Source organism: Panthera uncia (assembly GCF_023721935.1).
Source record: "Panthera uncia isolate 11264 chromosome C1 unlocalized genomic scaffold, Puncia_PCG_1.0 HiC_scaffold_4, whole genome shotgun sequence".
Taxonomy (NCBI): Eukaryota; Metazoa; Chordata; class Mammalia; order Carnivora; family Felidae; genus Panthera; species Panthera uncia.
In genome coordinates, this window is record NW_026057585.1 from 87,105,104 (window position 1) to 87,130,838 (window position 25,735).

At 51.3% G+C, this 25,735-nt stretch overlaps 1 protein-coding gene across 1 annotated transcript; it reads left to right on the top strand.

The window, feature by feature from the left end:
- Positions 1–4,953: 4,953 nt before the first annotated feature.
- Positions 4,954–24,061, top strand: IFNLR1 (interferon lambda receptor 1). The gene is given in 7 exon segments (XM_049617795.1): positions 4,954–5,358; positions 8,772–8,895; positions 16,476–16,660; positions 18,803–18,945; positions 21,172–21,331; positions 21,651–21,784; positions 22,760–24,061. Coding segments are annotated over 7 exon segments (1,836 nt in total). The 5' UTR covers positions 4,954–5,039; the 3' UTR covers positions 23,531–24,061.
- The last annotated feature ends 1,674 nt before the right edge of the window (positions 24,062–25,735 follow it).

Sequence of the window (25,735 nt, forward strand, 5' to 3'; positions counted from 1 at the left end):
TGAGGGTATGAAACAATGTATATAAAACCACACAGACCGAGGCACAGGATCATCTGTGTTCCCGGGGTCCGTGAGAAAAGACTTGGAAAAATCCGCCCCCCCCCAAAAAAAAAACTGGCAATAGCAGTGGGTCGGGTGTGATTGGGGGGAGATAGGAGAACGTGTGAAGAGGAAAGTGTATCCACCTATCGCTTGTGTAATCAAAAATTCACCATTAAAAAGAGATTCGAGAAAGACCAAAAGGAAGAAAGGGAGGGAGTCAGGAGCCCCCCCCCCCCAGGAGGATGTAGCACGTGGCAGGCCCAGGAGGACCAGCACAAGAACGGAGACCCCACTGAGATGAAGGATGGGGGAGGTGAGCAGAGGCTCCCGGGCAGGGGTGCGTGGCTGCGGGGCGACAGGTTCCCCGCGGCCGCCCCCGCTTTCCCAGAAGAAGCAGGCGGGCCTGGGGCCGGGTCCCGGCAGGTGCCCGGCCGTCTCTGCACGCCCGGCGGTCAGCACACCTGGGAGCCGCTCTCAAGCGCCTGGGGGCCTTCCCAGGCCTGGAAGGAGCAGACTGAGGCAGGTTTGGAAGAGCCAGGCTGCTCTTACGGGAAAGGGAGAAGGGGTTCCCGGCCAGCGCCGCCCTGCCCCTCCTCTCCCAAGCCTCTGCGTCCCCATCCCCGCCCCGCCCCGCCGGGTGGCCGCGCCTCCCCGCAGTCCCCCTCCGGTCCAGGCCCAGAGGGAGCGGCAGGAGCGGCTGAGGCTGGAAGGGAAAGGGCCCCAGGCGAAGGGCTATGTCAAGGCTGGGTAATCCTAGGCTCTTTCCAGGCTGCCATATGTTTCCAGGCTGCCTAGGTTCAAATCCTGGCTCCACCCGTCTGTGCCCTAAGCAACCCCCCTCTCTTCAATGGAGATATAATTCGCCTACTACAAAATTCACTCTTTAGAAGTGTACGATGTTTGGGGCGCCTGGGTGGCTCAGTTAAGCATCTGACTTTGGCTCAGGTCACGATCTCAGGGTTGGTGAGTTCGAGCTCTGTGCTGACAGCTCAGAGCCTGGAACCCCTTGGGATTCTGTGTCTCCCTCTCTCTCTGCCCTCCCCTGCTCATTCTCTCTCTCTCTCTCTCTCTCTCTCTCTCTCTCTCTCTCAAATAAATAAACATTTAAAAATTATTTTAAAAAAGAAGCATACAGTGTTTAATATAGTCATTAAGTCATGCAACTGGTGTTCCCTAAACTTGCTCCTTTCTTCTCCAAATGCCTAAGCCCCAGTTGGCTCTTAACTTTTCCCTCCTCTGCTGCCTTTTCCAGTGTTTATTGACCCAGTCTCGCTAGGCCCCTTGCTGGCCCAGGCAGGAGAGGGAGAGGCTGGGAATCCTCGTACAGCAGCGTGGTTTTATACACGTTATTCTCAGAGTCTGTGGAAGAGGCACGGTTATAAAATCCCACCTGTGGACAGAAACATGACTGTGAAGTCATACTTTCAAAAGAGATACTGAGGTCTTGTAAGTATGAGTCAATGTCAAGTTCAGCTTAGTAAACATTTAAGTGAGTGGCTTCCTGCCAAGAACCAGGAGGGAAGCTGGGTTGTTTGGAGCATGCAGAATTGTGTTTGAGCCCCAGATGTTGAAGGTGCGTGGGTCTTACCTATCCTGTGCCAGGTCCTGAGGATGTACTCAGGAAGAGAGAGATTCCAGGCACAAATATGATTTCCGTGAAATGGTGATTAAGTAGTACGAAGGAGACATATGTGGGGACTGGGAAGAAACCAAAGTCAGGAAGTGAAGAAAGCGCCCTGAGAAAGTGACTTAGGGGCTGAGACAGGAAGCAGCAACAGGCACTGACTAGGGGACAAGGGGGAAGAGCAACCTGGGAAGGGAAAACCCCAGGAGGTGAGACAGACAGACAGACAGACAGACAGAAGGGAGAGGAAGGGAGGGAGGGAGGGAGGGAGGGAGGGAATGGGGGAGAGAAACCAGCAGAGCACTCTGTACCTGGAGCCTAGAGAATTGGAAGAGAGGGTCAAAGGGAAGGTGGAGGCCACATTGTAAACCTGATCGTGTGTAAGACATCTTGAGCCTCGTGCTGTGGAACGTAAGCCTTATTCCCCACTTAGGGCTTGGGATGTGCTTTGTTCTAACCGTGGAGAAGCTCAGTGATGGTTCTTTCCCAGTGTAGAAATGCAGGCCTACGTAGGCTCAGAAGAACCAATTGGGTGCATTTCTTCACAACTCCGTGTTCGGTGACCTCACGTTGAACTTGCCATGGAGAGAGTCACCCCAGAAACTGACACGGGGCTTCCTCCTGTTCCCCGCCCCCCCAGACCCACTTGTTAAACATTTTCCAGCTGACCTCCCGGTTTAGTGCTGTGATCTTTGCAAATCAGGAAGTGATCAAGATCGGGGAATTTCATTTTTGTCTGCCCTTAACCATCTGGAGGATAAATAGCAGAAGTTGAAACCCACGGGCTTTGAGGACGGCCAGACCAAGGTTCAAATCCTAGCCCCATCACTAATCAGCTGTGTGATCCTGGGTAAGCGACGTAACCTCTCAGAGTTCCGTCTGTTAAAAGGGATACAAATACCCACCTCGTGGGGTTGTCGTGAGGATTAAACACCACAATATATGTAAACTGCAGAGGCTGTTGCACAGCAAGGATCCAAATAAATATTAAGGGTATTGAATGCTGTTTTAGATAAAGAGATCTCAGTAGAAGTATACTCATTTTATACCACAATGGATTTACGAGCAATACTGGGGATAGTGGAAAGGTCCTGGAGTGGCACACTGAGGACCTGCGTAGACGCTAGGTTGTGGTAACTGGCTGAGATTTTTCTGACCCGCATCCAAGATGACTTCCTTTAAGGTTTTGAGAGAAGTAACTAACCTGACCTTTATGGTCACAAAATGTTCTTTCATGTTGATTCAGAACGTCATCCAGACGTGCGGTTTCCTAGCTTGAGATTATAGGGTATGGGGGAAAGGGGCGGGGGAGAACAAGCACGCGGCAGATTTTGTCAAAAAGAACAGGTACCATCGGGGCGTCCGGGTGGCTCAGTCAGCTAAGCGTCTGACTCTTGGTCTCGGCTCAGGTCTTGATCTCAGGGTCGTGAGTTCAAGCCCCGCACTGGGCTCTGTGTTGGGCTTGAAGCCTACTGAAAAGCAAAACAAAAAACAGGTGCCAGATTCAGACAAGCCAAGTGGGTGGAGCAGGTGGCAGATGAAGACATTTCCCCAGTGCCCTGTCCCCACTGCCACCCTGCTCCCAGTTCACTGGGATTCTTGGCCTGAAAGAGCTGCAGTGGGTTGGATGAAGTTGGTTGGGGGGGTGGGGGGGGGCGGGGGTTCTTCTATCTTCCTTGTCTTTGAGGTCCAAACATGGTCCCTGTAAGCCCCTGTCAAGTAGTGCTGACTGAGGGACACCTGGGTGGCTCAGTCAGTTGAGCGTCCAACTCTCCATTTTGGCTCAGGTCATGGGATTGAGCCCCATGTCGGACCCAGCGCTGAGAGCACAGAGCCTGCTTCTCTCTTTCCCTCTCTCACTACCCATCCCCTACTCTCTGTCTCTCTCCGTCTCTCTGTCTCTCTCTCACAGATAAATAAACTTAAAAGAAATAGTGCTGACTGAGCTGAAATCATAGATGCGAATCTCAGAACTGTCCTGAGATTCCTGAATGTTTTCACCCAGGGCCAAACTCAGGGCCACTTTTGGATCCACCTAGTTCTGTGAAAATGCATTCTCTCAATCGAGAACTGCCGGGATACAGCTTGAGAGCCGGCACCTGCAGCAGGATTCTCTGTGCTCTGTATCTCCTCCGCGTTCACCGGCTTTATCATAGCCCACCAATGGTCACTCGGCCTGTCACGGATACCCACAGAGTGGACAAAGCAATTACCCGAAGGCAGGGTGGCCATGCAGTCAGGCCGGGTGCCGAATCCAGAACCCAGCACCTGCATAAGCTCTCTGGGTCCTCAAAATGGCAGTTTCCTCTCCTGTAAAGAGGAGGCAATCCCTCCTTGGAAGTACTGGGAAACAGAAAAAATGAAAAGAGAAAGAGAAGAAGATAACATTTAATAAAAGGAGAGCAATGATCACCTTTAGAATTTGTCGGAAAAGCGATACATACAAATTATTGAAAAGCTTAGAAACGAAACATGAGCAGAAAGAAGAAACTTAAAATACATGTGTATAATATAGAATATATATATATTACATAATATATAATATGTATGTTATATATTATAGATTATATAATACATATATATTGCATATATATACATGTACATATACATGTATTATATTATAATATACATAATATATAATACACACCACACATATATAATATACATATACGTATACACACATGTGTATAATATGTATACATATAATCTGTATAATATACACATATGTATATTACATATGTGTGATGTATTATATATATTTATATCCTCACCACCCAGAAGTTAACAACCACCCACATATCGGTGTATATCCTCCATCTGCTATCCATGCCTATGCGCACACATATTTTTTTTTTAATGGGACCATATTTTGCTCCTTGCTTTTCTGCCTCTCCAGTACGCTGCCAACTTCGCCGAGCCGTGACATATCCCTCGGCAGCCTCCTTTTTAATGACGGGAGACAATTCTGCGGTGAGGCTGTTTCCATCACTCGGAAGCTATTACTGTCGGGGTGCCTGGTAACACACCTTAGGCTTTGGTGTCGGAGGCCCCAGCTTTCTCCGGAAGTAGGCCCTCGGCTCTCGAGGCTGCCATCCCCTTGTGAAGGAGGCAGAGAGTCACAGGAATGACCCACCAGATTCTCGGGGGGGATGAAAGTAGCTAACGTGCGGGAAGTGCTTGGCTTAGTACCCGGCACATAAAACACGCTCGGACACCGCCAGTGGGGTCTGAGGCTGTGCTGTTGAACTGGCCCTGAACTCTTCGTGCTGTTTGACTTAGCTCCCGTACTGGAACCCCTAACTGTGGCCGTCGGCCATCAACCCTTCTCCTCCCCTTCCCCCAGGCATGGCTTTACTGATCCGCCACCCCCACGATGCGGCGGAGCAAACCGCCACGCAGACCCGGAGGAGGTTCCAGCCGTCTTTGAGCCGCGGTGGCGCGGGGAGCCGGCCGGCCGCCCGGCTCGCCGCGGCGGGGCTGCCCCCGGGGAAGCCCCCGCCGAGTCCCGGCCCGCGGGGGCGGGGCCCGCGGCTCGGCCTCCCATTGGCTGCCGTCCGCAACCACCTGCCGGCCGGCGGGCGGCGGGGCTGGAGGGGGGACCTGGCGGCGCCCGGCGGGCAGCGCAGGAGCCGGCGTGGCGGGGCTCGGCCGGTGGGTCCCCCTGCTCCTGTGCCTGCTGCAGTCCACTCAAGGTAAGGGCGGGGGCCGCGGGGCGGGCGGGGGGGCCGCGGGGCGCCTGCCCTGGGCGGCGGAGCTCCCGGAAGGAGGGAAGTGGCCTCAGCCCGGCCGCCGCCAGAGGAGGGGATGCGAATCCGCCCTGCCCACCCACCGCCCGTTTTCTTCTACACTGGGGCTTGGAACTCGACACACCCGAGTCTTTGCAATTGCTTTCCGGGAGGAAAGAGACCCAGATTCTTACTGCCAGTCCAGCTCCAGGTGAACAGGAAAAGACGGTGGCAGTTTAAAACGCAGCTGCATTGATTTACAGAGTGCTGTTTCAGGTTTCCCCGGGAGCCCTGTCCTCTGCATTCACAGGACGCTGGATCCTCCGTACGGTACCCGGGGAAGTCAGGGGAGTGCCCTGTCCTCCCCCGGAGTCGCCATCCTTTCCCCCTGGGCGGTTTCAGAAGTTCCACCCAGACCCGAGGGGAGGGAGCTCTGGCTTAGTCTGCGTGCTGCTGTTACTCTAACGAAAGCCACCTTTTTTTCTGAGCTCCCACTGGTAAATAAGGTGGCAGGGTACAAAACACCCCAGGATAGGACCTACCCGCCAAACCCCAACCAATCAGGAGAAGGTCCCAACATTGCCCCCAGTCTTAGACTTCCTAGTCTTCCGCTAACAATTTAAGACCCAGAAGGGCCCTGGGGCACAAGCTAATACTGATAATTAATACTGAGACTTCTTTGTGCTGGGCACATTACCCTATTTAAAGCGAAACAACCCAACCCTTCTATGAGGTAGGTTCTATTTTCTCCCTTTTCGGATGGGGAAGCTGAGGCCCAGGGCACTGAGGGGAATTGCCCAGGAAGGAAAGCGCAGGTGAGACCCCTGAAGAGAAGGCTAAGGCTGAAGCAAGCTCGGCCAGCTTTGGCTGTGGGGTGGGTGGCTAGAGCAGGACCGTCCGTCCACCTGGGTCAGCTCAGGGATGCCCCAGCCCCTGGCACCTCTGCGCAGTGACTGCTGTTGCAGCTGGTGAGGGACAGTGTACCTGTGTGTGAGGGGTGGGGGTCCTCTGTCCCCCTGTTTCGCTGTCAAACTCAATAGTTTTCCCATCTGGGCCTAACGCTACTTTTACCGGAGGAACACTTAATGTACCCAACACAAACTGTGTGATAGTTTAGGGTGAAGGTCAGCCAGATCCAGGTTCAGATCCTGGCCCCCACGCAAACTGGCTGTGTAGCGTCAGGCCTATTGCCTACTGTCTGTCTGTGAATCTAGTGCCCCTGCACGGAAGGAGAATGGCACCTACCCTATAGGCTGGTTCGTCCTGAGGGTTGAATGGGGCTTTGTGGATAAAGTGCCAGACCAGGGCGTCCCACCCTTTGAAGGCTCAGTAAATAAGGTAACTACTGTCGTGGCTATTTCTCCACTGTGGCCAAGTTCAGACTTTGGGCCTGTCCTGCCCACAAGATACCTTATAAGCTGAAGAAAAAAAAAGGATACCTTATAAGCTGATTGCAGATAGACTTTGGCCTCTGCTGGTCACCAGCTGGAAAGCTGGGAACAATGATAGCACCTGTACCCCAGTGACCCAGTTCCTGCCAAAGATCACAGGATGGGGTGGAAGCAGGTGCCCACATTTGGGTTAAAAGACCAGAAGTGGGGAGCCATGCTGAGAGCCATCGGTACAACCACCCTCCACCCTGATGCCATTCTGTAACCTGTATGGATTTCCACCATGGCCCGTGTGACACTTCAGGGCGCTGAATTCTCCCTTGGGTCCACGAGCTTCTAAAGGGCAGGAATGGAATTGTGTTCCCCTGTGAAACTCGTGGCACAGATGTCATTGGCCAATAGCGGTTCACAGATGTTGGAAGAATAAAGCTGAACAGGCCCCACGAGAACGTAGAAGAGGAAGTATGATCAGGAGCTCAGAATGTGGAGTTGGCTAGGCCTGGATGTGAATTCTGATTCTACAGCTTATTACCTGAGAAGGCCTGTTTCCTCATGTGTCATGTGATGGTCACAGTTAGTACCTACATCCTAGAGATGTGGGGAGGATTCAAAGAAATGCAACCCATGTACTTAGCGTAGTTCCTGGTACATAGTTAGGATGCAGAGCACATTAGCTGCTGTCATCATCATCAGTCAGATGTGTCCCACCATCAGTCACCACTACCATTTCTTAGAGATATCAAGAAAGACTCCCCGAGGGAAGTGACTTTGGAATCAAGTCTTTAAAGGATTAGATGGTGAAAAAAAATTAGAAGGTGAACAAACACCAGGCAGTCGAAGACCCCTGGGTTCAGAGGTACCCAAGAGAACGCAGTAGTTTGAGAAGGACAAGAAACAAGGTTGGCTGGAGCCTAGTGAGCCGACTGGGGAGAGGTTGACAAGATGGCCGGTCATGTACCTCACTAAGGAGCGTGGACATTTTTCTAAGGGCGAGGGAAGGGCATAGAACTGGGAAGAGGTGTCATCAGGTGTATATTTCAGAAGATGAGGGTTAGCAGTGAAGAAGAGGTGCCGAAGAGGGGAAGCAGAAGCCAGTTAAGGGTGGTCGGGGAAAGTGTCACTGGGACAGTGACATCTGGGCAGAGATGTGAAGGAAACAAAGGAGCGAGCCTGCTAGAGATCCAGGGGGAGAACAGTCTAGGCAGAGGGAACAGCTTGTGGAAAGGCCTGGAGGAAGAGGGTGCCTGGCAGGCTCTAGAAACAGCAGAGAGGCCAGTGTGGCTGGAGAGCAGCGAGCACGGGGAGAGCGGTGGCTGGGATTAGGTAAATCTTGTGGAGGATTATAAAGACTTTGGGTTTAACCTTGAATGAAGTGAAAGCCAGTTGAGGGTTTAAAGCAGAAACGCCACATGATCTGACTTTCATCTTAACCCTTGCTGCTTGCTCTGTGGAGAATGGGCAAGATTGGAAGCAGGGAGACCAGTTGGGCGGCCTTTGGACTAATCCAAATTATCACAATAGTCATTTAGTCAACAAATATTTATTGTGCACCTACTCTGAGCCCGGAACCGTTGCAGACAGGCTCTGGGGACATGGCTACGAACAGAGCTGAGCCTCTGCTCCTGAGACCCTGTTCCCTCCTGGAGTCCTGGAAATCCAGTAGGTGGTTCCTGTCCTGCGGTGTGCTTCTGAAACCCTCATGTGCCAGAATGGGCAGGAGCTTCCTGTCCATAGGACAGAGCAGCCACTGAGGCCCACGGAGGGGAAGGGGCTGCGATACAGCCAGTCCGTGGCAAGGCCGTGATTGGCATCCTGAGCCTGGGCTCCCAGCCGACACCATGTCCCCTGTGCTCTAGCCACCCCAGATGACTCCTGGTTCTCAAACTCAGTGAGCGCCCGACTGCCCAGCCCGCCAATGGTCAGCTCCAAATGGCCCACGTCAAGAGCAGCCAGGAGCTCCAGGCTTCAGGACCTCTTTCTCTCCCACAGGGAGGCCCCATCTGGCTCCTCCTCAGAACGTGACGCTGCTCTCCCGGAACTTCAGTGTTTACCTGACATGGCTCCCAGGGCCTGGCTACTCCCAGAATGTGACCTATTTTGTGGCCTACCAAAGGTAGAGGGGAGCCTCCAGTCTGGCGTTCGGGGAGACTGAGGAGGTGGGCCGAGGCTGGAGGGGCTTGTGTGGGCCTGCGGTGGGGTGTGGCCATCTTCCCGGTTCCCTGTGTCCCGGGGGAGATAGCATGGGCAGCTACCTGGAGAGAATGAGATAAAGGTCTGGCGGCGAGAACGATGTCGACTAGGGCACAGGGCACAGGTGATGGGCCCGCAGGGGGTGGGGACGATCTCTGAGAAGAGTCAGAACACGGCTTGAGGAGAGCTACGAGGGCCCAGTGGTAGAATTCTCCAGGGCCTGGGGGAGGTGCTTGGAGTTGTGCCAGCTGACAAGGGAGGGCACACGTATCTCCTGCAGAGCCTGTGTTAGGCGTCGCTCCACAACCTTCCCCCTACGGCGACTTGAGGTCCTGCCCAACGGGCAGCCCAGGCAGCCACTGCCAACCCAGAGGAATCTGAAAGTGGAAGCAAATTTGCCATTTTTGAACCCAGATGGGAGTCACTTGAGGTTCTTTCCTCAAGAACCTTGAGGTCACTTGAGGAGCGTTAAGGTGATAAAAGCAGAGAGTCAGGAGGACTCCTCTAGGATTGGCGAGGAGGAGGAAGCAGGAAGGGGGAGGTGAGCGCTGTGGACGCGGGACCCTCCTGTGCCTGGCTGAGCGCTAAGGTCTCGCGTGAAGAGTTCACTTTTTGCTCCCTGGATCCCCAGGCATGCCTGCATTTCCCCCATTTTAGAGGCGAGGAGCCTGAGCTCAGAGAGGTGCTGTGACTTACCCCAGGAAACCAAGGATGGAGCCAGAAGAAACAGCCAAGTCCGTCCGACCCCAAAGCTCATGCGCTTCCTGTTCTGTCATGTTCCCTCCTTCTGTAGCATCCAGACACGAGCGACGGGGGCCTGCCTTGGAAAAGGGCACACGGGCCAGCAAGCTTTCCAAAAAAAGAACTGGGGGGGGGGGGGGTGCGTGGGGGACTCAGTCACTTAAGCATTCGACTCTTGGTTTCGGCTCAGGTCATGAGTTCGGCTCAGGTTTGTGAGTTCGAGCCCTGCGTTGGGCCCTGAGCTGGCGGTGCAGAGCCTGCTTGGGATCCTCTCTCCCTCTCTCTCTGCCTCTCCCCTGCTCGTGTGCGCTCTCTCTCAAAATAAGTAAGTAAACTTAAAAAAAAAAAAAAAAAGAACTGTACAGAAATATATCAGGAGGCCGAAAACACCTAACATGTACCGTGTCGGCACGTTAAGTGTCTTTATTGACACACAGCCCTGTGAGGAGAGAGCAGCCGAGGTCTTCTGCAAGAGGATATTTTGCTCAAAGCCCTATAGCTGGGCATAGGGGAGCCAGAATAAACTGATTAGGGTTGAAAGTCCCTCCTCTGGACTTTATGATGTTTTCCTTCCCCTTGACACTTTTAAACACCTATGAGGATTCTAAAATGATGATATTCTAATTGTATCATTTTTTTTTTTCATGGATTAGTTGGAATTATTTTACAAAGACATGCTTCCTCTCCTGTAGTATGTGATATTCAGTGGTACTCTTCAGATGGGCCAGATGGGACATATCCTTCATTTTTTTTTTTTTCTCAAGTTTTCAAGATCACAAATTGAATTCCTTCTCATCCCCCAAAGGTGATCAATTTTTTTTTTAATCGTTATGAACTCGAGTGCTTAAACATATCTGATGGTTTCAATCCATTGCAAGCTGTCTACTCGTTAAAACTGGAGTTGTCCCATCTCTGGCCAGCAAAAAAAATATTTTCAGGTTGGCTCCAGAGTCCTTTTAATTTGACTCTAGTAGTTTTGATTATTGCTGTTATAAACAAGATGTTGCAGGATCATTTGCACAATTCCTGACCTAAAACCAGAATCAGCCATTTGTCCACTTAGTAGAAAATGGTTTTTTTTTTTAATTTTTTTTTTAACGTTTTATTTATTTTTGAGACAGAGAGAGACAGAGCATGAACAGGGGAGGGTGAGAGAGAGAGGGAGACACAGAATCCGAAACAGGCTCCAGGCTCTGAGCTGTCAGCACAGAGCCCGACGCGGGGCTCGAACTCACGGACCGCGAGATCATGACCTGAGCCGAGGCCGGATGTTTAACCGACTGAGCCACCCAGGCGCCCCTAGAAAATGGTTTTAAAGGACACAATGTGTATGTTAGCTGTGTTGATCACTACTTAGCTATTGCTTTAGATTTTTTTCAGTGAGTGTGAAATGGGTAGATAGATAACTATAATTCCACCTCTGTTCCTGGCTTCTGCTGAGATGGGTGATTAAATCAGCAAGCCCCATCCATGATCTCCTTATGAAATGAGTTTTCAACCACACCCATGGTGTTCCTTCTAGAACATGCTTTCTACTTTTTTGCCATATGCATAGGCTGAGAATTTCCTACTTCTGGTTTCTTTTTGCTTAATAGTCCTTTCTATGTGCCTGTCTTCCTCTCTCCATTTACCATAAGCAGTAAGGAGAAATCCGGCCACATCTTCAACACTTTGCTTAGGAATCTCCTCAGCTGGGGTGCCTGGATGTCTTAGTCAGTTGAGCGTCTGTCTCTTGATTTCTGCTCAGGTCACGATCCCAGGGTTGTGAGATCGAATCTGCATTGGGCTCTGCACTGAGTGTGGATCCTACTTAAGATTCTCTCTCTCTCTCTCTCTCTCTCTCTATCTCTATCTCTATCTCTCTCTCTCTCTCTCTCCCCCCCTTCTCTCCCTCTCTCTCTTTCTCCCTCCCTCTGCCCCTTCCCCACTCACATTCTCTCTCTAAAAAAAAAAAAAAAGAAAGAAATCTCCTCAGCTAAATATCTAAGTTCATCACTTTCAACTTCTATTTCCCACAAAACACCAAAACACAATTCAGCCAAGTCTCTGCCACTTTGTAACAACGATCGCCTTTCCCCCAGTTTCCAGTAAGACGTTCCTCCTTTGCATCTGAGCTCTCCCCAGAACCACCTTTGGCTCCATAGTCCTACCGATGGTCTCTTCAAGGCACTCTAGGCATTTTCTAGCACGCACCTGAAAATCTCTCCCACCTCTACCCAAACCCAGGGGCAAAGCCACTTTCACATTTTCAGCTATTTCTTACATTAGCACCTGATTTCTGGTACCAAAATCCGTATTAGTCTGCTAGGACTACCATGACAAAATACTATAGCCTGAGTGGTTTAAACAACAGAAATTTATTTTCTCTCAGTTTTGGAGGCTGGAAGTCCAAGATCGAGGTGTCAGCAGGTTTGCTTTCTCCTGAAGCGTCTCTCCTTGGCCGTGGAAAACGGTCACCTTCTCTCTGTTCTCGCATGACCTTTTCTCTGTCATGGCTGAGAGTATGGCTGAGAGTCATGGCTCTGTCAGGCTGAGAGTATGCCTGGTAGCCTCTTCTCTTCTTTAAAGACTATAAGTCCAGGGTGCCTGGGTGACTCAGTCAGTTAAATGTCTGACTTCCACTCAGGTCATGATCTCGCAGTTCGTGAGTTCGAGCCCCGCGTCAGGCCGTGTGCTGACAGCTCAGAGCCTGGAGCCTGTTTTGGATTCTGTGTCTCCCTCTCTCTCTGCTCCTCCCCACTCATGCTCTGTCTTTCTCTCAAAAATAAATAAACATTAAAAAAATTTTTTTTTAACTATTAAGTCCGGTTGGTTTAGGGTCCCACCCTTATGACCACATTCAATCTTAATTATCTTTTTATTTAAAAATTTTGAATGTTTCTTTTTATTTTTGAGAGAGAGTGAGCAAGTGGAAGAGGGGTAGAGACAGAGGGAGACACAGAATCTGAAGCAGGATCCAGGCTCTGAGCTGTCAGTACAGAGCCCGATGCAAGGCTTGAACTCACAAACTGCAAGATCATAACCTGAGCCGAAGTCAGACGCTCAACTGACTGAGCCACCCAGGCACCCCTTAATCACCTTTTTAAAGGCCCCATCTCCAAAAGCCTATACAGTCATCGGGGGTTAGGGCTTTGGCATCTGAATTTGGGGGGAATGCAATTTAGTCCATAATATCTAATAAACTGGATTTCATCAAATTTAAAACTTTTAGTCTTTAAAAAAAAAAAATGCTTAAAGAAAGAGAAAAAAGTCCAGCCATTGAGAAAAAGATGTTTACAATATATACACTGGAAAAAGACTAGTATCCAAAATAGATAAAGAACTCCTGCATCATGAAAAAACTGGAATAATCACTTCACAAAAAAGCGCACGAGTGGCCAATAAGGAGTGGCCAATAAGCACATGAAAAGATGTTCGACAACCTTAGTCATTAGGGAAAGGCAAATTAAAGCTACAATGAAACACAACCACACACCAACTAGAATGGCTAAAATTCAAAGGACTGACAATACTAAGTGTTGACAAGCATGTGGAGGAACTAGAACTCTCCTGCACTGTTGGTGGGAATGTACAGTCACTTTGCAAATCAGCTTGACAGTTTCTCATCAAGTTTCCCCTTCAGTTACCAAATCTCCCAGATTCTACTCCTAAAGCTTTATTTAAGAGAAATGAAAACATGTCCATACAAAGACTTGTACATGAACATTCATAGCACTGTAATTCATAATAGCTCTGTTACGGACTGAATTGTATACCCTCATATTCATAGCCTGAAGCTCTAACCCCCCACGTGATTGTATGTGGAGATAGGGCCTTTCAAGGAGAAATTAAGATCAAATGCGGTCATAAGGGTGGGGCCCTAAGCCAATAGGACTATGTATTAATATTTCGGTTAATAATTTGCTGATGGTTTGAGGCACCTGGGTGGCTCAGTCGGCTGAGCGTCTGACTTCAGCTCAGGTCATGATCTCATGGTTCGTGAGTTCGAGCCCCGCATCAGGCTCTCTGCTGACAGCTAGGAGCCTGGAGCCTGCTTCAGATTCTGTGTTCCCCACCCCCTCTCTGCCCCTTTCTTGCTCACGCTCTGTCTCTCTCTGTCTCAAAAATAAATAAAAATTTTTAAAAAATAATAATTTGTTGGGCGCCTGGGTGGCTCAGTCCGTTAAGCGTCCGACTTCAGCTCAGGTCACGATCTCGCGGTCCGTGAGTTCGAGCCCCACGTCAGGCTCTGGGCTGATGGCTCAGAGCCTGGAGCCTGCTTCCGATTCTGTGTCTCCCTCTCTCTCTGTCCCTCCCCCGTTCATGCTCTGTCTCTCTCTGTCTCAAAAATAAATAAACGTTTAAAAAAATTTAAAAAAAAATAAAAATAATAATTTGCTGATGGTTCACGTGTGGCTCAACCAATTTTTTCAGTCCTATTTATGTGCATTAAGCCAACTTTGATAATTACGTTGTTCTTTTTTTTGTGCTTTATGTATTTAATAATTATTTTTACTTGTTCAATCTTCAATTACTGAGTGAGGCATATTAAACATTTCTTATTATAATTGTGGTTTTTCTGTTTCTTCCTATAGTGTTGTCTGGTTTTGCTGTCTAGAGTGTGTATCTATTTAGCAGGCACATATAAGGGAGATTTTTTTTTTAATATGTAATTTATTGTTAAATTGGTTTCCATCCAACACCCAGTGCCCATCCCCACAGGTGCCCTCCTCAATGCCCATCCCCCACTTCCCCTCTCCCCCGCACCCCCATCAACCCTCAGTTTGTTCTCCATATTTAAGAGTCTCTTATGGTTTGCCTCCTTCCCTCTCTGTTTGTAACTTTTTTTTTCCCCTTCCCCTCCCCCCTGGTCTTCTGTGAAGTTTCTCAGGATCCACATGTGAGTGAAAACATATGGTATCCGTCTTTCTCTGACTGACTTATTTCACTTAGCGTAATACTCAGGGAGAATTTTTTTTAATGTTTATTTATTTAGTTTGAGAGAGACAAAGTGTGAGTGGGGGAGGGGCAGGGAGAGACCCTTAAGCAGCCTCCACGCTCAGCGTGGAGCCAGACGCGGGGCTCAGTCCCACGACCCATGAGATCATGACCTGAGCCGAGATCAAGAGTCAGACGTTCAACCGACTGAGCCACCCAGGCGCCCCAGGGAGAGTTTTTTTTATATCATCCCGGTAAACGGAATAATTTTTCATTATGTGGTGATTCTTTTCCCCCTTAGTATTTCTTTGGACTTTGAAGTTTATATTTCGTCTCATGTTAATATAGGGGCGCCTGGGTGATTCAGTTGGTGGGGTGTCTGACTCTTGATTTCGGCTCAGGTCATGATCTCACGGTTCATGGGTTCGAGCCCCACGTCGGGCTCTGCAGCTCGGAGCCTGGGGCCTGTTTTGGGTTCTGTGTCTCCCTCTCTTGCTGCCCTTCCCCCACTCATGCTCTGTCTCTCTCTCTCTCAAAAATAAATACACATAAAAAAAATTGAATATAACTAGACCAGGTTTCATTTTATTGTTAACGTTTATATACTGTAACTCCAGCAAGAAACAAAACAGGAGTTCTTTCCAAAAATCCGTCCTCTTTGCTGCCCCCATCTAGCCTCCTCCACTCACGGGTCGTTCAGTTCCCAAACCCAGGAGTCGCTCTGGTTTCTCCCTGCCTCATGTCCCACATCCAGTCCACGAGCAAGTCCTGTTGGCCTTACCTCCAAAATATAACCCCAGTCCAGCCCATTCCTTACATCCTCACCTCTGTTTTCTCTTAGACCGCTGCTGCGGCCTCCCAGCTGGTTTATCAGAGGTTGATCTCTCAAAAACAGAAATTAGGTCACCTCAGCCCCCCCATTCAGAACTTTCCAGTGGCTTCCTAGCACACTTGAGATAAAATCCAAGCTCCTTGGCAAGACGGAAAGGCCCTGCCTGCTCTTCCCACCCACCCCTGTGCCCACACCTCTCCCCGCCTCACCCGCTGGCCTTGAGCCCCGCTGGCCTCCTTGCTTTTTTCTGGACACTTCCTTCCCCCAGGCCTTCACCCGGCTGCTTTGCCATTGCGGCCTCAATATTACCTTCCTGGCCTTTCCTGAGCCACCTGTGGAAAGGAGTTGCCCCCGACCCCTCCCCCCCCACCACCTGCCATGCCATTCCCCCTTGTCACTGCACGTACCTGCTCCCGGATTTACCTCAGTGATGTGATGATTGTCTCTCACCCCTTCCCCGTCACGTTCCCGAGGGCAGGACCTGCCCGGCATTGCCAGTTCCCCAGGAATAATGCCCGGGGTGCTGGTCCCTTCTTTGGACAACGGTGTTCTCAGAACACTCACATCACAGGCCTGCGGGTCCCCGCTGACAGCCACGCAGCATCCAGCACGATGCCTGGCACACAGCAGGTGGCCCGCAAGGCCTGAGCGGAGAAGAACGGGGGAAGTGGCTGCTGGTACCAGTGATGGCAGGCACCATGCAGCCCTGGGGAGGCAGGAGGAGAAGGAGGAGGAGGAGGAGGAGGAGGAGGAGGAGGAGGAGGAGGAGGGAGGCTGGCCTGCCGGGGGCCCTGGAGCTAGTGAGGGACGCAGCCGGGATCCCACCGCGTGCTTCTCTCCAGAGCCTGAGCTCCTAACCGGACTGTTCTCATTCTGTCCCAGCCCGTGGCTGGCTGATAGGTCAGACGGGTGGACGATCAGGCGGATGAAGGGACAAGGGAGTCGGTGTTCTCCAAGCTCCCTGGCCCCAGAGGCTGAGTCTGCAGCCCACGCTCTCCTGTCTCCTCCCTCAGCGCTCCGACCCCCAGACGGTGGCGAAAAGTGAAACAGTGTGCAGGAACCAAAGAGCTGGCCTGTTCTCTGATGTGCCTGGAGAAACAAGACCTGTACAACAAGTTCAAGGGGCGTGTGTGGGCAGTTTCTACCGGCTCCAGGTCCCCCCCGGTGGAGTCCAAGTACCTGGATTACCTTTTTGACGGTAGGTCTGTGGCTAAGGGACCAGGTGGGAGGCTCCCTGTCCAGGCCCTGCTGTCCCGGCCACTGTCTCCACTTCTCTAAAGCAGAGGCAGCCCCACGTAGCCTGGCATCGTGGCAGGGTGTCAGGGGAGATCTGCCGGCATATGCTTGGTGCTATTTTTTATGTTCAAGTTCTCTTTAAGAAACAAATTTTTTTTTTAATGCCAGTTGCAAAAGTAACTCCTGTACAGTGTAGAAATTGGGGGTGGGGGGGGCAAAGAAAATAGAAATAGAGAGGAAATCATCCCCCATGTGTACCACATTCAGAAATCACCAGTGTTGGGGTGCCTGGGTGGCTCAATCAGTAAAGTGTCAGACCTCTGCTCAGGCCATGATCTCGCAGTTCATGGGTTCGAGCCCCGCAGTGGGCTCTGTGCTGACAGCTCAGAGCCTGGAGCCTGTTTCAGATCCTGTGTCTCCCTGTCTCTCTGCCCCTCCCCCGTTCGTGCTCTGTCTCTCAAAAATAAATAAATAAATGTCATAAAAACAAACAAACACTGAGTGAGGAGAGCACTTTTCTCTTCCCAGTATATTTTATTTCTAATCCTAACGACAGACCTGTGGGGTTCATTTTCATTGCCCCATTTAAAAAAATAATAATAAGTAAGATCCACAAAAGTTAAGGAAATTGCCAGGACACACAGTTAATAAGGGGTGGAGATGGAACGTGAATCTGGGTCTTTCTAGTCTTGAACACGGTATTTGAACCAGACCAAGAGTGAGGCGGGGTGGTAAGAAGGAGAAGATAAATACTCAGACAATATCCTCACGGAGCTGAGATCTGTAACTTGCTGCCCAGCCTTCTCAAAATACTTGCGAGCAAATTAAGGCTCCGATGGAGAGGAGGAAGGGCTTGAATGAAGGGTGGCAGGGAGGGAGAGTAGGAAGGAAGAAGAACTGGCTGGGGTACAAGCTGGCTGGGTGGATGGATGAAAAGGGTAGAAGGACGGATGGGTAAGAAGAAAGGACACATGGAGGGGGTACAGAGGACATGGTGGAGGAGGGGAAGGAAGAAGGCTACATGGAAAGACATGCTCACCAGGGAGGAAGGATGTGTGGATGGGAAAGAGGGAAAACAGGAAGGAAAGGCAGATGGACGGGTCACGGGCTAGATGGAAGCAAATAGAAGGTTGACTGGCTGCCTGGGAAGGGACAGAAGGACAGGAGGAAAGGAGAACAAGGGAGGGGGGACAGACAAGAAGGAAAGATGTATGGAAAGTGAAGAAGAATGGATGGATGGGGAGGGTGGATGGTAGGAGAGCAGGTGGTTGGCTAGACTAAAGGCAGGAAGACAGTCTAAAGGAAGAGGAAGGAAGGAATGGTGGGAAGGCGAGCGGGCAGACAGGCTAGAAGAGCGAAGGATGAACAGGCGGATGGACGGACGGACAGGACGGACAGGAATAAGAGATTAGAAGGAAAGAGGCGGCGAGGAGGTTACTTTTGTAAGTAGTATTAATGTTGGCTTTGCCTCCGCCTCCCTAAAGCTCTCCTGATTCTCCCATAGCACACTCCATGCCGGAATGACCTTTCCTGCCTTTTCCTGCCCTCGGCTGTGGCCCTGGTCATTTTCTCGCTTGAGTTTCGGTAGTTTGCATACTTCATTTCCCCCGAATTTCCTCCAGCTCCTGGAGGTCAAGATCCCCGTTCCCTCCAGCTCCCTGCCCAGGGCTTAATATGTAATCGGAGTCCACTGGACTCTGACCCACAGAACCAAGATAATGCGTGTGTGTTGTTTGCAGCTGCTCTGTGGTGATGTGGCACCAAGTGGGCAAGATTCTGACAGCCCAGCGATACGGGAAGGGCGCCCAGGTGCAAGGGACAGCATGAGGAAAGGCAGGTTAGCTGTGAGCTTGGCCTGTTCATTTGACCTCTCCGAGCCTCAGTTTGCCTCTTCTGTAAGATGGGAATAGTGGTAGCTCCCTTCCAAGGTCACTGCAAGACTTCAACCAAATGGCTTGAAGGCTCTTGATGCAAACACTAGAGCCATTTTTCCCTTTCTAGGAGCGGTCTCTGGGTTGGGGGCGGGGCTTGGGGGGAGCGGAGGAGCAGGCCTGCCTGGGGGCAGGGGGATAGATGCCGACAGGTCTGGTTCTATTTCTGCCAGTGGAGCCAGCCCCACCCGTCCTGGTAGTCACCCGGAAGGAGGCGATCCTGAGCATCAATGCCACATATCAGCTGCCACACTGCATGCCCCCACCGGATCTGAAGTACGAGGTGGATTTCTGGAAGGAGGGAACAAAGAATAAGGTAGGAAGCCTCTTTCCTGCCCTCTGGCTGGAACCCCCCCCCCCCCGCCCCCGTCCCCTACCGCCCCACCAAAACCCAGTGCCTCTCACCCTCCCTGCCTGCTTTCTGCACACCAACTCCAGGAAGCCTTCCCCGCATACCCCCACCCCTGGCAGTCACTCCCTGACTCTGTGCAGCACGATTGGCCTGCAGCCCACCCCTGCCCTTTTCCCCCTAAGAGGCCAAGCACAGGGCGTCCTGCCCCTTCGCATTATAGGTGGTAACAGCACAGTTTTTCTACCCAATATACATATATATATTTCATTTTTAATTATGAAATCCTTTTTTCCCAATGATTCTGATTGAAGCATGAGAGGCGCTAGGAAGCCTGCTTGCCAAGCCCCTGGATTCATTACCAAAAAATCAGAAAGTACAGATACGCTCTAGGAAGAAAACTAAAAGTACCCAGAGACTACCACAAATACCCAGCTTCAGACTCGTTTCTCACACATGAACATGTGCCTGTCTGCACATGTTTATTGATGGCAGAGGTCGGCCAACTTTTCCCGTAAAGAGCCAGATAGCAAATGTTTTTTTGAATTTGAGAGTCATGTGGGCTTTCACAGCTAGTCAACTCTACGTCTACTGCACAGAAGGAGCCATAGACACTAGGTCTATATATGGGCATAGCTGTGTTCTAGGAAAACGCCGTGTACAAAAATGGTGGCAAGCCACATTTGACCCGTGTAGTTTACTGCCCCTGGTTTTGTTCTTTCTGTCTTGCTGAACCAGCATTCACACTCCTGACACTCTGCATATGTACTCTGGATCCCAGGGATATAGATCGTCTTCAGATGGTCCCTGCCTTTAAGGATATCTCAAATATTCTAGGGGCAGCTGGGTGGCTCAGTCACTTAAGCATCTGACTTTGGCTCAGGTCGTGATCTCATGGTTCGTGGGTTCGAGCCCCGCGTCGGGCTCTGTGCTGACAGCTCAGAGCCCAGAGCCTGCTTCGGATTCTGTGTTTCCCTCTCTCTCTGCCCCTCCCCAGCTTGCGCACTCTCTCTCTCTCTCTCTCTCTCTCTCTCTCTCAAAAATAAATAAAGATTAAAAAATTTTTTTTTCTTCAAGAACAACTCAAACATTATAGACCACCCCCGTCCAATAGAGGTAGAATGTGAGTGGGCGCCCGGGTGACTCAGTTGTTAAGTGTCTGACTTTCGCTCAGGTCATGATCTCGCGGTTCAGGAGTTCAAGTCCCACATCGGGTGAGCACAAGTCCCACTTCTTTCTCTCTCTCTCTCTCTGCCCCTTGCTCACTTCTGCCTTCTTTCTCTCTCAATAAATAAATAAATAAATAAATTTTTAAACAATTAAAAAAAGAAATATAATGTGAACCACATGTGTCATTTTAAATGTTCCTCATTAAATGAAGAAAACCAAGTTAATTTCATTTTAATAATTTATTTCATCCCATAAAATGTTATCATTTCAACATGTAAATAATATGAAAACTGTTGGCATGTTTTACATACTTTTTGCACCTAGTCTTTGAGGTTTTTTTAAGGTTTATTTTTGAGAGAGAGACAGAGAGACACAGTGTGAGTAGAGGAGGGGCAGAGACAGAAGGAGACACAGCATCTGAAGCAGACTCCAGGCTCCGGGCTGTCAGCACAGAGCCCAACGTGGGGCTCGAACTCACGAGCCGCGAGATCATGACCTGAGCCGAAGTCAGATGCTCAACCGACTGAGCCACCCAGGCGCCCCACACCCAGTCTTTGGAAGCCCATGTGTATTTTATAGTTGGAGCGCATCTCAGTTTGGACCAGTCACACTTCAAGTGCTAGTCACCACATGTGACCCACACCAGACTGGGCAGGGAAGGCCTAGCGTTTTCCGGGTCTGTGATGGCTGAAGGATGCTCCCTACCCCCAAATACACCGTGAGACTCCGAGCGCAGGCAGCCTGCGGAATCTGCCCTTCAAAGAGGGACCCGCAGGCCCTGGGGGGCGGCACACAAGGGGGACCTTGAGTGGCAGGGCTGCTTCTGAGCTCAGACCATCTGTACCTCAGGACCCGGTGGAAAAGAAGCCAGATGATGCTGGGAGGTGCTCCCTTAATGCGTAAACTTTAACGCAGGGAAAGATGTGGGGGTCACGGCAGTATCTTGCCAGCCCCACCCTGTCCCGGTTGTGCAGAGCCCATCCCCACAGCAGGTCTGCCCACCCCTGTTCTCTCTCCAAACAGACACGATTTCCAGCCACTCCCCGTGGCCAGCCAGTCCAGATCCCCCTGCAGCCAGCCACCAGCGGACCCTACTGCCTCAGTGCCAGAACCATCTATACCTTTGGTGATCCTAAGTACAGTGGGTTCTCTAAGCCTACCTGCTTCTTCCTGGGGGCCCCAGGTGAGTGCAAAGTGGTACAGAAGTGAGGTTTCCCACCCCACCCCCCACCCCGGGACAGACTATCTTTATCATAAGGTGGTCAAGAGCATGGGTCTAGAGATAGACTCACCTCAATTAAAATCCCAGCTTCACCATACCCGCTGTGTGTCTTTGGGTAGCTTACATAACCTCTCTGAATCTTGGTTTCCGTAATCTGTAGGGTCGGTGTAGTCTTATGAGGATCACGTGGGATAATGTACGCGAAGCCCGCTGCACAGGTGCACTTGATAGATGAGAGCCATGGTCATTGTTTCTGTGGTTCTCGTTCTTCCTTCCTTAGGAGCCAACTGGGTATTCCTGGGGTTGCTGCTGCTTCTGCTTCCACTGCTGTTGGTCATTGCCATCGGCCATGTGATCTGGAGGAGGTTCACCGACAACCCCTGGTTTCAGCAGGCAAAGATGCCATGGGCCCTGGTATGGCAAATCTGGGCATGTGCAACAGAGGCGGAGGGTTGTTAAGAATAAGGAAATGGGGCTGGACTTAGACATAGGTCAGACGGACAGACCAGACTATCAAGATAGTCCACACCACAGACATCTCCTGTCTTTGTGTTTAAATTTCCACCATTAGCAATTCATTCCTTTGGCGCCAAATTCAAATGGCAAATATTCAATTTGAATTGAACTTCGCCAAAATTCAAATGGGAGGGAGCAGTGCCTTCAGTCTCCAAAGTGAAATAACTTCATCGGGTTTGTCAGGTACTGAGAGCAGGGCCACTAGCCTTGGGACTCAGGAGAGATGCCCAGAGGGGGGAAGGGGAGAGGGTGGTACCAAAAGGGGAAATCTTAGAAGGGTCCCAACACTTAGTTCACGGTTTAAGCAAGGGTGAGTCTTGCCTCGGCTGACCCTGGGATCCCCTCCCTTGCCTGCTGCCTCACTTCCTTAAGGCTGTGGGCCAGTTGGGGCAGAGGGGATGCCTGGAGAGGTCAGATGGGTCCAATTTGTTCAAATGAGGGTCTGCTGAGGGTGGCTGGGCCATAGGTGAGGTGTGGTGGGCACTTGGGTCAGGATGGCTTTGAGGATGGATTCTGAGTATCTTGGCCACACAGGAGTGGTTTCAAAGTCCCTGGCTCTGGGACCCTCAGGGAAATCCCAACTGAATGACAACGTCTGTGTTAGACATTTCTGCGCCCCGCCCCGCCCCTCACCCGATGGTGCCCTGAGCCCCCAGCTCAGTTACCCCAGGGGTAACTTGCCTGATGATACCCTCTTATGGGCGGCTCTCCCCAGCCCCACTGAAATTTCCTACTCCCTTGCTAGTGTTTCCTGGGATCACTTCCCAAAAGAACTATTTACATTTGAATCTTTGTCTCGGGGTCTGTTTCCGGGGGGACCCAGGCTTCAGGAAAGCCTAAATTTTCCCTTCTTTTCTCCCCTCCCCAAATCAGGACTTTACTGGACACAGACGCCCCGTGGCAACCTTTCAGCCCTGTGGCCCTGAGTCCCCAGATGCCTTGATCCTCTGTCCCCAAAAGGAACTGACCAGAAGGGTCAGGCCGAGCCCTAGTGTCAGGACCCCAGCCACCGTCCAGGCAGGATCAGAGGAGGACAGTGCTGAGGAGGAGAAGGACGATGAGGAGGACACAGATGACGGTGTCAGCTTCCAGCCCTACATTGAACCACCGCCCTTCCTGGGGCAGGACCACCGGACCCCAGGGCACTCGGAGGTGGGGGGCACCTGGACTCCTCCCAGCCAGGCCGAAGGCTCCTCGGCTGCGGATGCTTCAGACAGAAGCGGGGCCAGCACTGGGGGCTCCTCTCCCCGGGATGAGCCCGAGTCTTGTTGTTTAGCCAAGAAGGGACCGGGCCAAGGGCCAGGTGGGGATGGGTGTCAGGAGTCTCTCCTCCTCCACGATTTCTCCCAGGACCTGAGTTTCCTGGAAGATCCCCTGAAAGACAACCTTTCCTCCTGGACCAGCTGCTTTTCATCACCAGGGCTGAATCTGGTCCCTGGGGAGCCCCCAGTTTCTCTTCACACACTGACCTTTTGCTGGGACAGCAGCCCTGAGGAGGAAGAGGAGGAGGAGGGGGAAGAAGAAGGAGGAGGAGGGGAGAGGGAATCAGAAATCGAGGGTGACGTTACTGGCAACTGGAGGGCTGAGAGCCTCCAGAAGGCTGAAGTCAGAGGCGGGACACTAGGGCATTACATGGCCAGGTAAGCTTTCTTCAGCATCCCTCCAAGTCTAAGCTTTCCAAGGACCCAAGACGCCACCTGGACTTGAGAGCCTGGGCGCATCCTGCCTGAGGCCATAGAGGGCTCTTACGGCACTTTAGAAACCCCAGCCGCAGAAGCCACCCCATCCTTTGACTCGCCGGCTTCGGGCCGACCTCTAAGAAGGGTGAGGACAAGAATGGGCCGAGGTCAGAGGCTGACTGGCTGTCACATCACCCCACTGCCTTTGGGGTGACGGGGCAGTCAGAGAAAGCATCCCTGGACAATGTCAGAGGTCAGGTCACAATAGACAACCAAGGGTTGACGCCACAAGGGACCATCTGGATCTGGGGGGAGGGAGGTTTGGAGCACATCTTTATGAGTGTCATACCTTTCTCTGGCACCTGCTGAACTCCCGCCTCCCCTGAGTCTCAGCCTCCTGGTTCATGAGTCCTCTAGCGTGGGCCTCAGTGAAGAAAAACCCAGTAAGCAGGGGATAGTCTCTGACTTACGGAATTAACACAGCTTTTTTTTTTTTTTTTTTGAGAGAGAGAGAGAGCATGAGCAGCGGAGGGGCAAAGAGAGAGGGAGAGAGAGAATCCCAAGCAGGTTCTGCGCGGTCAGCACAGAGTCTGACCCGGGGCTCACACTCACGAGCTGTGAGATCATGACCTGAGCTCAAATGAAGAGTCGGACGCTTAACCAACGAAGCCAACCGGGCGCCCCTCCGGTTTTATTATCAGACAGACCTGGCTTCAAATCCCAGCTGTGCCATTTACCAGTCACATGACTTTGACTAGCAGCATTCACTTTTCTCTGGTGTCCCCTTCGTCTACCTCCTGCCCTCCACCTTCACTTTCTCTCTCCTCCTGGTCAGGAAACCTCACTCTCAGAAGGCAGAGCCCAGCCAAGAAGGACCCGGATCGGTCTCCCCTTTCCCAGAAAAGAAAGAACCAAGGGATCCACCCACCAAGGGGTCTGATTTGTTGGGGGTGGGGTAACGACCCGTCAGAGAACTGGACTCCTGGGTCTGTGATCCCGGTTTTAGACCGCACTTTATACCTCTGGTTATAAAGAAGTCCCATTTTCCCTTCTAATTATGAGACTCGGTGTCTCCTGGAAGCAGGTATGTTAGAAGGTGGCAGAGAGATGGTAAAGTATCCCCCAAACTGAGATGGCGCTTTGAGGCCAGGAAACGAAGCAGGCGACTCCGTGCAGTTTACACAGAGTTTTGTTCAGGGTAATTTACTGATGGGGTGTGGCGGGGGGAGGGGGCGTTGTTGGGGGGAGGATAAGCCACGCAGCTGCATCGTAATTCTCTGCAAAATCCAGACCTCAGCTTGCAGGTTTGAAGGGGCCAGGGGACACTCAGAAGGGCGTTGTAGTGAGATCAGAGGGTTCGCCTGCACCTCAAAGGGCTTGAGTGCCCCTGGTTGACAGCTGGCCTTTAATTAGATCCTGTGCATCAGGAAAGAGAAAGACTATGTTCTCTCTAACGGATTCGTGGGAGGCTAAAACAAGCCGCCCGCCATCCCGGCCTTGGTGGGCATTTCTAAGATATATCTATTAATCTCCGAGGGCCCGGGACACATAGTCCTGAGGAAGGTCGTGGAGCAGACATGAACAAGATGGAGAGCCAAACATGGAGTCAGTGTTGTCAGCCCTCCTACAAGGTGACTAGCCTTACCCGGGGGGTAGTGACGGGTGTTCTCAAACAACTGCCTTGTTAACCTATACCCACCAGGGTACGGGCGAGCATAGCTGAGCGTTCGCCTATAGGGACCAAGCTTTTTGTCATTTTGTGGCTGAGCATCCGAACAATCATGGCTCCGAGACCTGGGCCCTGCCGTGTAGCCAGAACTTACGTTTCGACGTTTGTGAAAAAAGCAGCTTTGTAGCCATTTCACCCACACAAGCTTGTTGTTCTGAAGGCAACGAGAAGGCACGACGTTAAATGAAGGATCCGGAAAAGGGAATCTGGTCTAGGGGTTCTCCAACCACGCTCCCAAACAGGCTTGGGTTTCATGGGCGGAGGCTGCCAGGGACTACTGGATCCCCACGACAGCCAGAGCAGTCTCCCAGTGTCCCGCTCCACCCCATGGCCCTCCGTGTGAGGCTGTGCTCGGTGGGGAGGGGGCTCCCCTGCTAAAGAAAAAGCACACTACTTGTTTGATTGAATACCTGTCTTCTGTTTCAAACAAAGAAATGTGCT